Here is a 13,541-nt window from a genome sequence, read left to right as displayed (position 1 = left end):
TGGGTGACCTCCTTCCCTCCAACATACACGCTTACGCAGAGGGAGTGTTTCCAACGTCTGAATCCTCCTCCCTCTCTTCCTTCTCACCTCAAGTCTCCATCTACCCTATCAAACCGGCCCATCTTCTACACATACCTCACAAATTGCTGGCAATTATCATGTGGTTTGGGGGATGAAGATGTGATCCAGCCTTTGCACAGACTAGAACCGAGTTCTTATGGCTAGGGTAATATGAAAACTATATTTATATTCTGTGGTCTCAACAGTAGCCAAGAAGTGACAGATCACTGCGGTTTCACCAAAGAATAAAAACTTGGTGTGGATATAAAATGAAAATGAACTTAAAAGTGTCCATGCAGACAGGTAGTTGAAATATGAACCAATGATAGAAAGGGTCTGTAGTTCATATACATAGCTTTATGATATTTTTTTTGAAAAACTATATTACTCTATAATTTTTTTTCGGATTCGGATTATTGCACTTCTGCAACCTAAAACCTTGATATGCAATTACTTTATTGTCATTATAGAAATGAATCATGTATAAAACGTGTATGCACACACAAAACGAATATATAGTCACATACAAAAGTAAATTCTTTAAATCATATTAAAAAAATGGTGTATAAATATACCTAACATAATGTTGAAATTTGTCGGAGCTGGCCACTGACATGCCATTTGTCAACTACGCAAACGGACCCGTATAAATCGAGACTTTAATACATGTTTTGTTTGATAAAAGCACTCAAAACTCAAAAAGTTGTGCGATTATGTGCTGTTGATTCTGAAAACGAAATGACACTGCAGGGTTGTGAGATGCCATGAGAGCTCGACTCTGCGGTGTGGATGGTGTTTGGTGGGAAAGGATGTGAGTGGGTTTAAATATTTGTATATAAACACAGACTCACAGCTGTAGAATGAAGATGATGGAACACCACCCTTCCCAAACCCCATCCGCTGCATCTGACCACCAAACATACACAGAGTCCAGTGCAAACACACACTACTTAAGTGTGACCAACACGCACGGCTCAAACAAAGGTGCTTCTATTCACTCGTTGGGCCATTTTTGAACTCCGAAATGACTGTAAATCTTATATAAAAGAGCAGTGTTCAAAACTGCACACACCAAAGGCTTGTCCCTTTTTGAAGATTTAATGGGGTGTGTCATTATCTCTACTGCTTGTAATTACTGTGCCATTTCCTGTTAACTGTGGCATCCCTGCACGCTCACACACACACGCCACTTAACAACACGAGAATCAGACAGTTGTACTGCAAGCATTGTTTTAATACAAAAGAGAACAAAAAGGATTTATAATCATAGCTTCTTTACTTTTACACAATTGCACCCCTGTTTCTCTCAGTCATGTCAAAAGAGTAACACAATCAAAAAGGTGGATCCTTTCATAGCCCTCACCCCCCCCATGACACAATAAATAAATAAAAATCACCTTTCTTCAGGTATTCATATACTTCAGCTTGTCAAAGACAAGATTCAAAGCGCTGTTTTTAACGGGGGCCGCGCGAGCCGCCCCCGTCATCCACTATTTAGGACGCTTCCTTCACGAAAGAAGAAGTAGGAAGCCACTTTTGACGTCATCTAAAGTGTGTAGTCACCGGCAAAAAGGCCACCATTGGAATCAGTAAGCTTCCTGGTCAGTTAACATCAGAAATGATCAGTCAAAGCAATTCATTACGTCAGGAGCGGATGTACGAAAACAAAAAGGAGAGTGATTCCGCTTGTGTTAATACTAGTCATTCTCAAGAGTTGATATGATACTGCAATCACAAATAAATACAGCTCTTTACTCTAGAAAACAAACAAAACGTCAAGATTATAAATTAACCATGAAACAAACATTCACAATTGTAATCATTTTTGCATACTGTGGAAAAGCTCTGTAACATGACGTCTGTAACAAAAGGACACAACTAGACTGCGAAGAAGACGGTGGGTGCGAGTGCGTGAAACTCGTGTGCTGTGCGCAATAGGGGTTCCTTTAAAAGGATCACGTGTGACGTGAAGGATCTAGTCTTCTCGTCACAAGGCTGAGATATGTATCCTCCTCCACTTCCTCTCCTTATTACTGCGTTAATTTACCATGACAGGAACTACCACACACATACATACACACACACACACACACACACACACACACACACGCACGCACGCACACGAGAGTCCAAAAAGTCCCAAGTGCAGAGGAGGAAAAGGTCTCAGTTTTTAATTGACTTCCTCTTGTTAGCAGTGGTACAGACAACTGGGCGAGAGGCCAGCCGGTCTGTATACATGTGAGTGTGTATCTCCAACCAAACATCTCCAAAGTGACAACCATGCATGTCTGTATGAGGTTTGGAGAGTGACGGGCGGTTGCATATTCATAGTGATGAATAGTGGAAACCCCTGGTGCAGAATTGATGTCCCTCTGCTCACGCAGGACGCTCTCCATCGCACATTCAAGAAAACGAATGTCAGTTAAATTAAGGACATGATGTAGAACACAAATAAGGCAGCATTATGGTAGGTATTAATCTGGGTGGTGTAGCAGTGTGCGGGCGCTGGAGAGGTGAGAGTCGTGTTGGTGTTCTCCTCCTGCTGGTTAAATCAGATCCACCTCAGAGTCAGTCACAGACTTCATTTCTTGCCCGCTGGTGTTTTAGGGCTAGGTGTTTTCTTGGAGATGGTGGGGATTTTGGAGGGTTTGGCCCCAGGCCGGCGAGGGGTGTCTGAGGTATCGGAGCAAGCCGAGCGAGTCTCCATGAGCTCAGACGTGTCTGAAGCGTCGCTGCCCCTTCGGCTGCTGGCTCGGCTCCCAGCGCGACTCCCTGCGCGACTGGCTGGGCCGCTCGTCGAGGACGGAGTGCGTTTGGTGTCTGATGAAAGAAGACGGTTGAAGTTTAAGGCTACAGTAATATAGTACAAAATAAAGGAGAGTCACATAAAAACAATAATGTAATATTAGTGGTGTTGGGAGTAGTCTATCTACTAAAACCATCCAAAAATAGCAACGCTACTAAGTAACCCATTACTAACCAGTAATTGGCTAGTTTATCCAACACATGGAGGTGAATGTGATATATGTATTGTGTACAAAAGCAAGCAAGCAACATTATTCGGTTTTTTTTGTTGTTGTCTTTTTCATATTGATATATTCAGAGCGCAAACACCATCGCACACCTGCAGGTGATAGGTGCGTGGGAAAAAAAGGCCATGTAGATAGGTCAGGTAAAAAACAAAACAAAAAAAAAACTGCCAACATTTCGGTCTCATGACCTTCATCAGGCACATCAAATCAGGTGCCTTTCATGTGTCTGATGAAGGTCATGAGACCGAACCGTTGCCAATAAAGAATTTTTGATACTTTTTTGCAAGTACGGATAGTGTGCGGGAGTTCTTCATATTGATATATTGAAATGCTGCTTTTCATCACTATAGTTTGACTAATATACTGCCCTACAAAGCCAAAGAGCAGTATCAGCAAAAACGCCAAACTTTTTGTGTTTTTCTTACACCAAATATAAGCATCCAATTAAATTTAACAACAAAGGGTACAATTAGATAGATCAGAGGGAGGTGAATATTAAACATTTCGTTTTTTGACAGTCAGGCAAAATTTGGTCGTTTTATAGGCTATACTGCGCTTTGCCTTTGCATTACTGCGTATACTTACATGGCCATACAATAACATATGGCAGTAAGTGTGATCATAATCACTTGCTTATATCATAAATCATAAATCAAATATTTTTTTATTACCATGAGTCTGGAGAGGAGGGGGCGGGGAAGACGACTCTCTCCCGTATTTTGAATTTGTAGTGCAGTAACTATTTTAAACACTAGCTCAGCACTAAGTCAGTATTACACATTAATTGTGACCTTTAAGGTAATTTCTCTAAGGTATTCCCCAAGGTATCGTTGCTATCCCAATGCTGTAAAAAAGCTAATGCTAACTAGAAAGAGCTAAACAGACAAAATTGACAAAAAATGGGTTAAGAGGTTTAAAACGTACCAATTTTTGGTTACCATGTTGTTTAAGGCAAGTTTCACCAGCATTTTTCCACGTAAAAGTGAAGCCATTTTGACAGTTCCTTTCTTCTCTGAGAGAGGTTTTATAGCATACTGTATGCTATAAAACCTGAGCTAGTTGCAACAATGTTCATGCTGACACAAAGGCAAACTGCAGTGTCATAGTGAAACGAAGGCAGTGCGGGCAGATACTGCATTCTGCCTTGGTTTCACCCTACTTTTCTATACAATACTGCAACTAAAAATGTAAATTTATATAAGAAATTTATTAGGTAGCCATATGAAATTTGAACAGATTGAAGAGCAGATCCTGCACTTTTTATTTGTGCAAAAACATTTTTTTTGAAAAATGTAAGATACTGCTCTTAGCCTTTGTAGGGCAGTATACACTTCTGTGGTTTCTAGTTTCATTAGTTTCAGAATTGAATGTAAATTAATTGCTACACTGTTTTGCTATATTGCTATATACTATCTTATGCCATAAGTATGCCATTGGACAGTTATACATTTATAATAGTGTGCTGCAGGATTGAGTGTTTTTGGTTAAATGTCTGAAATAAAGTTTGTGGTGAACACAAGCTCACGATATTTTCACGCTTTATTCTGTGACATAAAATACATCAGTAATACCCCACTCATGATTTTTTGAAGCTTTTATGTGACTTGAAAAAAGGTGGCTGCTAACAAGTGGCTAAATGGGACTACAAAGATTTTCTGGCACATTAAATGTCATCACGCTGAAGAGGTAAACTCATCTACTCACTAGTTTCATCTTTACAGCGTTGTGTTTATACTCGCGCTCTTGCAAACTATTCTAACTCACTTTCCAACTTGTAGATCTTAAAGATTTTTCGGAAGTCATGTGACCATGGTGCAGTTTGTTTATAGCCTACATTTAGATTTTTGCTTCTGTTGATTGTATTTAACAAAACGTGTAAGAATCATACAATTTAGTTGGCTGAAGCACTAACATATAATATATTGCCCACTAAATAGCTTCAGAATAGTAGTACTTGTTATTAGCTACATTTTCCTGAAGGCTCTGTTTGAACCAACACTGGATATTATATGTCCCCTTTAACTACTGTGCTGCAGTTGTGACTGAGTGAAGCAGTGCAGGGTTTCGTACCGGAGCGTCCAGGTTTAGCAGCGGTTGGCGTTCCACCGTTCTCACCAGTTAAGGAGCCACGGCTGGAATGGAAAGTTGGTCTCTTCAGTTTAGTTGTGGATCCTCCCTGTAAAGAGAGAAGGTTAATTACAAAATGGCAGATCTACCTGTGTATCTACAGATAATAAGCCTAACAGATAAGTCTGGTAAAATTTTGTTAAAAATAACTGGAAACCAGGCGAAACATCCAGATCTGTCGACTGTCATAACATAAAATGGCTTAACAGAATAATTCCTAAATGAACATAAAAGTAACATTTATGCAAATTAATTTATTTCATCTTTTCCTCAAGACAAACTTTGTTTTCTGCACTGTTCTCTGGGGCATCTACCTCAGTTCCTTCCCATTTGTTAAGATCAGGCCGCTCTTAAAGCTTTTATTGTTAGTGTGCTAGGGCACTGGGAGGGGGCAGTGTGTTACCTCATGCCCAGGGGTCTGGCTGTGCTCTGGGCAGGACTGGCACTTGGTTGGAGTTGGAGTTTTACTGTGTGCCAGCCAGGGCTTGGCATAGTCACGAGATTGGGATTGGGAGGACTGGGAAATGCGGCAGCAAAAAGGACAAGGAATAGCGAAGTAGCAAAAAAATAAAAAAGCAGTGGGAAGAAGCCAGGATAATCGGAAAAAGAGTAAAGTAGAGGGAGGCGATGCAGCACAGCAGAGCGCAGTGTTTTTGTAGGTGGAGATGAGCGCAAACAGGGTGGAAGGCACATTTTCCAAGCAAGGGAGGGGGAGAGGGACAAAAAGACAAAGAACAAATAAAAATTTCACAGATGACAATATGATTCTGACATGCAGAGACAACAGTGATCATGTCCTGACACCGAAACAACAATCAGAGACAAAGAGAAACCATCCACCAAAAAGACTAGCGACAGATTGATATGTCGGCCTTGCCAGGTAATTGCATAAAGTTTATTATATATGTACCGTATATATATATATATATATAATATATATATTAAGTTTTTTTACATTTTTTTTTATAACAATACCATTAAAAAGTTTGGGCTCAGATTTTTAAAGATTTTTCAAAGAAGTCTATTATGCTCATCAAGGCTGCATTTATTTGATCAAAATACATTAAAACAGCAATTATGTGAAATATATTATTGCAATAAAAATAAATAAATAAGCAAAGCTGAATTTTCAGCATCATTACTCCAGTCTTCAGTGTTACACGATCCTTCAGAAATCATTTTAATATGCTGACTTGATGCTCAAGAAACATTTCTTCTTATTATTAATGTTGAAAACATAATTTATTTATAACTTCTAAAAGCTCTGTACTAAATCTGAGAATATTTTCTAAGATCTATCTTTTCAGTCTTTAAAATTGAGTTGACAACATAAAACACAAGCAATCACACACATACTGGAACATACAGATGTAGGCAAAGACCATGATTATTAATCAGATATGAAGTATGATGTTATGTTAAGTGACAAAGGACATTTATTATCAAACCTTTTGCAAGAGAGTCTTTTTACAGTTGAGCACAACTATATTTACTAAGATCTTGAGCTACATATATATATATATGGCGTTTGGATGATCATTATGGAGTATATAGCTGCAAAGGTATTTCCAACTTCGTTTTACTTTTAAGCGAATAACAAAAAAAGAACTTTGTACACAGGGCCTTGAATCACGTTCAGTCTCTTGTATGTTACGTGTGCGAGCTTAACGGCTACTGGTGTAGCTGATGACAAGGGTTTCTGAATTTTACATCTAGCCTCTAAGATTTTATCTCTTGTTTTTGTAAAATGCTAAACATTATTACACATTCTGCAAATGATGTCTAAACAAATGCTTGTAAACGAGCACAATTGTATATCTAGATAAATTGTGACTAAATGTACACCACAGTTCAAAAGTTCGGGGTTGGTAAGATTTCCACGGTTTTTAAAAATCTCTTATACTCACCAAGGGTGCATTTATTTGACCAAAATTACAGTAAAAACAGTAATAATTAAAAAAAAAATAACATTACAATGTTACTACAATTAAAAATAAATTTTGAAATGTAATTTATTCAAAGCTGAATTTTTGCAAGTGTTTAATGTCACTTTTGATAAATTTAATGCATCCTTGCTGAATAAAAATATGAATTTTGTAAAAAAAAAAAAAAAAAAAAAAAAAAAAATATTTCCTGACCCCAAACTTTTGAACAGTAGTGTATGATACAACAAGAAAAATGTTTGCGACTGAGGTTACCCTCTAATTTTTGATGAAGACATTAGTATACAAGACACAACAAACAGTAAGTATGGGTTATTATAAGCCTATGCAGTGTAATATGGTGACACTCACCCTTGAGGATGCTGTGGGAGTTGCGGGTGCAGAGGGCAGAGAGGCGCAGCTGTGGGCACTGTGTGACGCCGACGAAGACGAGCGGGTGGGTGAGGCCGTGCGCGACGAAGGTTTGGATCGACGCCCCCGGGACCGGAAGGCCGCCAGACCCTGCGTAGCTCCCTCTGGAAGAATGAACTTCTCTCGAAGCTCCAGGTTGGTGCGTCCCCGAGCTGCAGTGAATGAAAGGAGGAGAAAGAAAGCTGTAAGGGACGATGATCAGGTGGTGAGCAGTGCGAGTGGAGAGACTCAACACTTCCTCTGGCCACTGCTTTGACTCAATGCAGACAGAGGGATCGGTATACCCACTTTTAAAAGCGGTCAGTGAACGTGGTGGACACGATGCAGGGGGTTAACAGTGAGTCATTGAGCAAGCATCCTCAAAACAAGAACTCAATAAAAAAAAAGAAAAGAAGCACAGCTTCCCTCAGCCCACACGTAAACCAGTGCACGCGCATAAACAGCGTCGACAGATACCTGAGGGTCATGCCTGATAATGCTTTTAGCAAACACTGAAAACCAACACAAGCCCTCACAGAACATTCTCAATAACAGATACAAAACACAGCAGCCCTTGCAAAACACACAGACCAGAGCAGCCAGCAGAGAGAGAGAGAGAGAGAGAGAAAGAAAGAGAGAGAGAGAGAGAGAAAGAGAGAGAGAGAGAGAGAGAGAGAGAGAGAGAGAGAGAGAGAGAGAGAGAGAGAGAGGGCTGTGTGCACTGGCAGTAGCTGTGGTCAGAATTTGTCTGTTATTCCTTCAAGACATCAGTGTTGAGGAGTAACTAACTAAATTCACAGACAATTCATTTTCAGTAGCGTTATAGTGGAACATAACACGTAGCCTTACAGACAAGCAAAATGAGACAATCAAACACTCTCTTAAACTATCCCCTAGCATTGGGAAGTGGGATTCGTTTTGTTTTTGGATAATTCATTGTGCAAAGTCCCTATTAAAAAAATTCAACTATTTCATTCATTGAAATAAAGCTGAAATTAATTAAAATATAAATATTAGAAAGTAAAACAACAAGCAAAATTTAAATGTTTTGCTTTGGAAACAAAGTGAATATGCTTGCCAATATATTACTAAAAACTAAACTAAAATGAAATGAAAAATAAAAAAAGATAATTCAAAATATAAATAAATACTATGATAGTATATAAATAATCCTAAGAATGTCTTTCCAGTTTCATTAGTTGTATTTATGAGCAAGTCTATCTGCTGCTTTTATTATCTAAAATAAAATCTTTTTTGTGAGATATTTTGCTTGAAAAGTAAGCTTGTGCTATCTTTCAGAAAATAAATGCCACTTGCTTTGACATTGTCATACAAAGCAAATAAACCCGAAACACTTTTAAGTGAGGCTGATGTGTACAAAAAACCATTTAGGGTCACTGTGGTTATTTAACAAGATCCAGCCCTTCTAAATAGTTTCAGTGTTTTTAGATACTTTTTGTTGTTATTTTGTAGTGCGGCTAATTAATTTTTCAAAAGTGCAGCTTGACTGTTGTTCAACTCCTTTCAATTATAAGTAGCTTTTAGCTTGGCAAGCTACTGTTTCAAAGTAGCTTCCCCAACACTGCATGACACTCACTTTTCCATCAAACCCAGTAAGAGCAGGGCAGTTGATAACTACCACACCATATAATTTCCTCCCCTCAAAGCAGGTGGGGCCTGTAATCCATTTCTCCATGAGTAATTGCTCTTTAAGAGTTGCTTCAAACAATATTAGAAACCCCAAGCCTGGCCACACCCTGGTCCTGGATGCTTTTTCATTTGCAATATTCATCCAGGACACACATGAAAGGACTCGAGCCCAGGCCTGGCCAAGCCTGGTTTGAATGGTTAGCATGATGCTAGCGGACACATAGACCTCACATAGTCCTTGCGCTCTCACACACGCCACACATACTAAGACACAGCAGTGATGGGATGGATCCGAAGCTGGACAAAAAGGTTTAGAGGCTCAGAATGGAATAGACAGACAGATGTAGTCAAACAGGAAAGGAGTTTAGAGGTGAGAAAGGAGAGGGAATGAGGTACCTCTGCAGCAGAAATAGCCAGGAGTAACCGTCACTGAGAGACACAAGAGACAACATGAAAAACACGCATTCACACAGAAAGAGTCATACACACACTCACGTTCTGTTGAAAGGGATAGTTCACACAAAAACCAAAATTCATCATTTACTTTACTCACCTTCAAGTCATACCAAACATGTATGATTTTCCAAAAGGAGATATTTAGCAGAAGTCAATCACCTTATATTCACATTAAACCTAGCGTTTCTTCCAGTCCCCATTTACTTGGAAAAGAGCAGCATCAACATTATTCAAAATATCTTTTATGTTCTACAAAAGAAAGTCATACGTGTTCAGAACGACATGAGAATTTACATTTTTGGGTGAACTTGTCCGTTAAGACCTCTTGCTTCGCAACAAAAGGGAATAAACTGTCTACAAACACCATTTTTGGAATATAAATACTGTATGCATTAAGTAGTATTTTAAATCAAAATGCAGGAAGTGATGTAAATGGCTGAGTCAGAATTCTCAAAGCACAATTGGTTCGTAATGAGCACCAGGCGTGAGGGTTAGATCAGTGTCACGGTCAGGAAAGCACAGCAAAGCAACAAAGAACCAAACGAAGTGTGAGTGAAACAGAGGCAAAGAGAGGGGAAACCAAACATGTGAAAAAGAAGAGAATCAGAACGAGAAGGAGAGAGAAAACCCAACCTATGCGAGATGATATGGAGCTGCTGGAGTCAGAACGCAGGATTTTTAGTCCTGGATGTTGCACTGGGGAGAGAGAAAGAGAGATAGGGGACGGGGCAGAGAAAGAGGGAGGGAGAGACCTAAGGAACATGCACCATGCACTATAATTGTATCAAATAAAAATAGGAGGATGACAGGGAGAAAGAATGTGTAGGCCATGCATATAAAAATAACCACCGTGGAAAAGAGGTCAGGAAGTAATGGGGAAGTGATGGAAGATGAGATGAAAGTGAACTCAGATTGTACTGAAAAGATGAGAAACTCATTGAAGAGAATGAATACAAGAGTGAAAGATGATGATGATTATGAATAAGACTAATGAGGGTAACAAGAATAATGCTGTGTGAACTGTCTGTGAGAGTGTTTCTGGAAACCTCTTTTCCATGTACCTAAAGAGCACGTTTCCTCCGGCTGTTGTGTGGGACTTACCTCGACAAGGGTCGTTCTTCACCAAGAATTCATCCAGCGCCATCCACCCACCTCCCACACGAACCATGACTGTACTGCGCAGGATTCGCACAAGACGCAGCTGCTGCGAGTCTCCGAACTGAGGAAAGACAGGAAAGAGGAGGAAGAGCGGAGAGGAACGAACATGGATAAGAGAGGGAAGAGGACGGACAGACAGATAAAAGGATTATACATTTATAAATGTCTTTTAAAGGGATAGTTCACCCACAAATTAAAATCCTACTCATGTTGTTCCAAACCTGGTATGATTTAAAGAATTTTTACGCATTTGTCTTTTCCATTCTCAAAATATCTTCATGTTCCACATAAAAAAACAACACTGAAGTTTGGAATGACATAGTAATGTGGGTGAACCATTCCTTTAAGATCACATTCATATTAGTTTATTATACAAATTATATTCTGAAGCACCAAGCAAATCAAAGGAAATCACACTGCAACATGCAGCAAACCACATTTTTTAAGATCGACATGATTTTTGTTAGAGCTTGCCCAGCTCAAATCCCATCTCTACAATAAACACCACACACCACAGCAATTCTCTGGAAGTTTTCCCTGATCGTTTGTCCTTTTTTACTTCAAAGAATTGCTTTGGTTGAAGGTTTATTTTCTAAGTCAAGAAAACAGCCACAGGATAATTTTCCTCCACCAAAAGCCAAAAAACCCTAAAATCATAATAGAAGGGCCTGTAAATCTGAATCGTGATAAATAATTTTCAATGAAAAACAAGCACATCCCAACCACAACACGTAAGCTGAACCTTTGAAATCTGCCACTGGATTTGGAGGGCGTATATAAATGCATTTAATATTTTGGCATTAGCACTGCAATTTTTGTCTCTCAGACAGGAAATGCCCGCCGAGTAAGCAGGAAGAGACTAAAGAAATCCCCATTTCAGAGAGCAGCCAAGAATGTGGGCTGTCCACAGGGAATTCTTAGCTAGTCCATGCAGAAACTGTCCAGTACTGATTTAGATCTGGCTGTCTGAAAAAACTTGTGGGAAACTGTGCAGAGGCAACAGATTTCAGAGGACATGGCACAAACACACCGCTCACTTTACCTGATTCCCAAGGAAGAACTACAATAAGTCCGGTGCACATGGAGGGAGGAATAAAACAAGAAGAAAGAAAAAGAAAAAAAGAGATTGAAATAACAGATAAAGACATACACACACATTGACCTTTTTTGTTGGTATAATGATTCATGTCCTATTAACTATTCCTAAAAGTATAAAATAACTAAAACAGCAAACAAAGGAGAAAATGCCCATGGGAAGCATGGTGATTGCTATGAGTGCTTGTGAATGGTTGCTTAAAAAACAAACACAATGAGGACAGCACAGCAGGTGTAGTAGTAAAGAGATAGACAAAGATGGGACAAACATCAGGATGTGGAGTTAGCATCGTGGATCTGTAGCCTGTGCAATGCAACAAGTTAGTAAACACTCTTGTCAAAGATCATTAACCGCACTGGATAATGATGCTGGGGGTGTGAAAGACCACCCATTGACCATGACTGCAATTGCTAGAACAATAGGTAGATCATTAGTTGGGTGGTGAAAAGCACACACAACATACAGATTGTTGCTGTGAAGTGTTATGGTGGTATTGCGTACACACACAAAACTGCCAAATGCACCTTTATTCCAAAATGGCCAAGTCATACTGACGTAACTGAAAGAGTGTGATGCTGGTTAGAGTCGTAATATTATAATGGCAAGCTTAGGGATGTTCTGAATGAGGAGGTGCGATGATAACATAGCAGTGGTGAGTGCTATTCTCATTTATAATGTATAATATATAATTATATTATATATAATTCTTGCTTGACAAGTACTATTGGGCGCCAGATGCTCACCCTGTACTTGTTCTCGCCGATCTGCTCCACCTGAAACCTCTTGGCACATTTGCATTGAGCCACTTGTCTGGTGACCTGGGATACAAAAAATGGGATTTTATTCAAAACTACATAGTGATGCCAAACCCACAAAATTCATTTTCTTGTCATCGTCCAAACCTCATCCTCGATTTTATCAGCATCTGTTGTGGGTCTGTAAGCATCTTTGTTGGGGTGCAAAGCAGCTACAAATTCATAGTAGTCGATGTAGCCATCACAATCACGGTCAAAGATATCAGCAACAGCCGTCATCTCCAGCTTGCTGGTAGGGAACTCTGCAAACAAAACATATAGTTAAACTGGCATTAAAATAAAGGCTCATGAAACTGAAGATTACAGACAAGTAAATGCGCCCGTACTTGATGCCAAGATGCCATCGATAAACTCCTGGCGTGTGATTTTTCCGTCCTGGTCCTTGTCGATGCGTCTGAAGAAGTCCATGACGCGAGACTTCTTGTGGTTCATCCAGCGCATGTATTTCTTCCTCCACACATCAAAGTCAAAGTTGGCAAACTCTTTAAGCTAAAGGTGGAGAAAGGTCATTACTTATGACTTTTAACCCACTTATTTCATTACTAGTACACAGAGTAACATTTAAAAAGTATATGTAAAATAGATGCAGTACCTCCTCTAGTCTGTCGAGGGCATCATTGAGCTTTCGCTGGCGATCGAGTGCGAGCAGCCACACCTGCTGCCAGCGAGAGCAGAGCTGGGTGAGGCGAGGGTTACCACCGGTTACCTGTACCGAGTGCTGTTGTTGCTGCTGCTGCTGCTGTTTCCCTGTAAGCAGGGCACAGAACAATATGTTCAGAATTGCATACTACTGTACTGTACTAAGCAATTTATG

The 13,541-nt window shown here is 39.6% G+C and overlaps 1 protein-coding gene across 19 annotated transcripts in view; it reads right to left on the bottom strand.

Annotated features, from left to right (window-relative positions):
* Positions 1-1,273: 1,273 nt before the first annotated feature.
* The window catches only part of macf1a (microtubule actin crosslinking factor 1a), a 170,397-nt gene continuing 158,129 nt past the window's right edge, over positions 1,274-13,541 (bottom strand). For 12 of the 19 annotated variants that reach the window (XM_084424338.1, XM_084424339.1, XM_084424344.1 and 9 more), the window contains 11 exons: positions 13,320-13,474; positions 13,054-13,216; positions 12,815-12,969; positions 12,656-12,730; positions 11,859-11,876; positions 10,760-10,877; positions 10,292-10,354; positions 7,514-7,725; positions 5,623-5,736; positions 5,163-5,268; positions 1,274-2,880 (listed from right to left, as the gene is read on the bottom strand). In XM_084424338.1, coding sequence (XP_084280464.1) covers positions 2,642-2,880; positions 5,163-5,268; positions 5,623-5,736; positions 7,514-7,725; positions 10,292-10,354; positions 10,760-10,877; positions 11,859-11,876; positions 12,656-12,730; positions 12,815-12,969; positions 13,054-13,216; positions 13,320-13,474 — 1,418 coding nt within the window. In that variant the 3' untranslated portion in view covers positions 1,274-2,641. The remainder of the gene's footprint in view (positions 2,881-5,162; positions 5,269-5,622; positions 5,737-7,513; positions 7,726-10,291; positions 10,355-10,759; positions 10,878-11,858; positions 11,877-12,655; positions 12,731-12,814; positions 12,970-13,053; positions 13,217-13,319; positions 13,475-13,541) is intronic. The other 7 variants (XM_084424351.1, XM_084424349.1, XM_084424347.1 and 4 more) reach the window with 7 other exon arrangements.

The sequence above is a fragment of the Rutilus rutilus genome (assembly GCF_951802725.1).
Source record: "Rutilus rutilus genome assembly, chromosome: 11".
In the NCBI taxonomy this organism is placed as follows: Eukaryota; Metazoa; Chordata; class Actinopteri; order Cypriniformes; family Leuciscidae; genus Rutilus; species Rutilus rutilus.
Note: the sequence above shows the minus strand (reverse complement) of the source record. Positions and strands in the feature narration are given on the sequence as shown.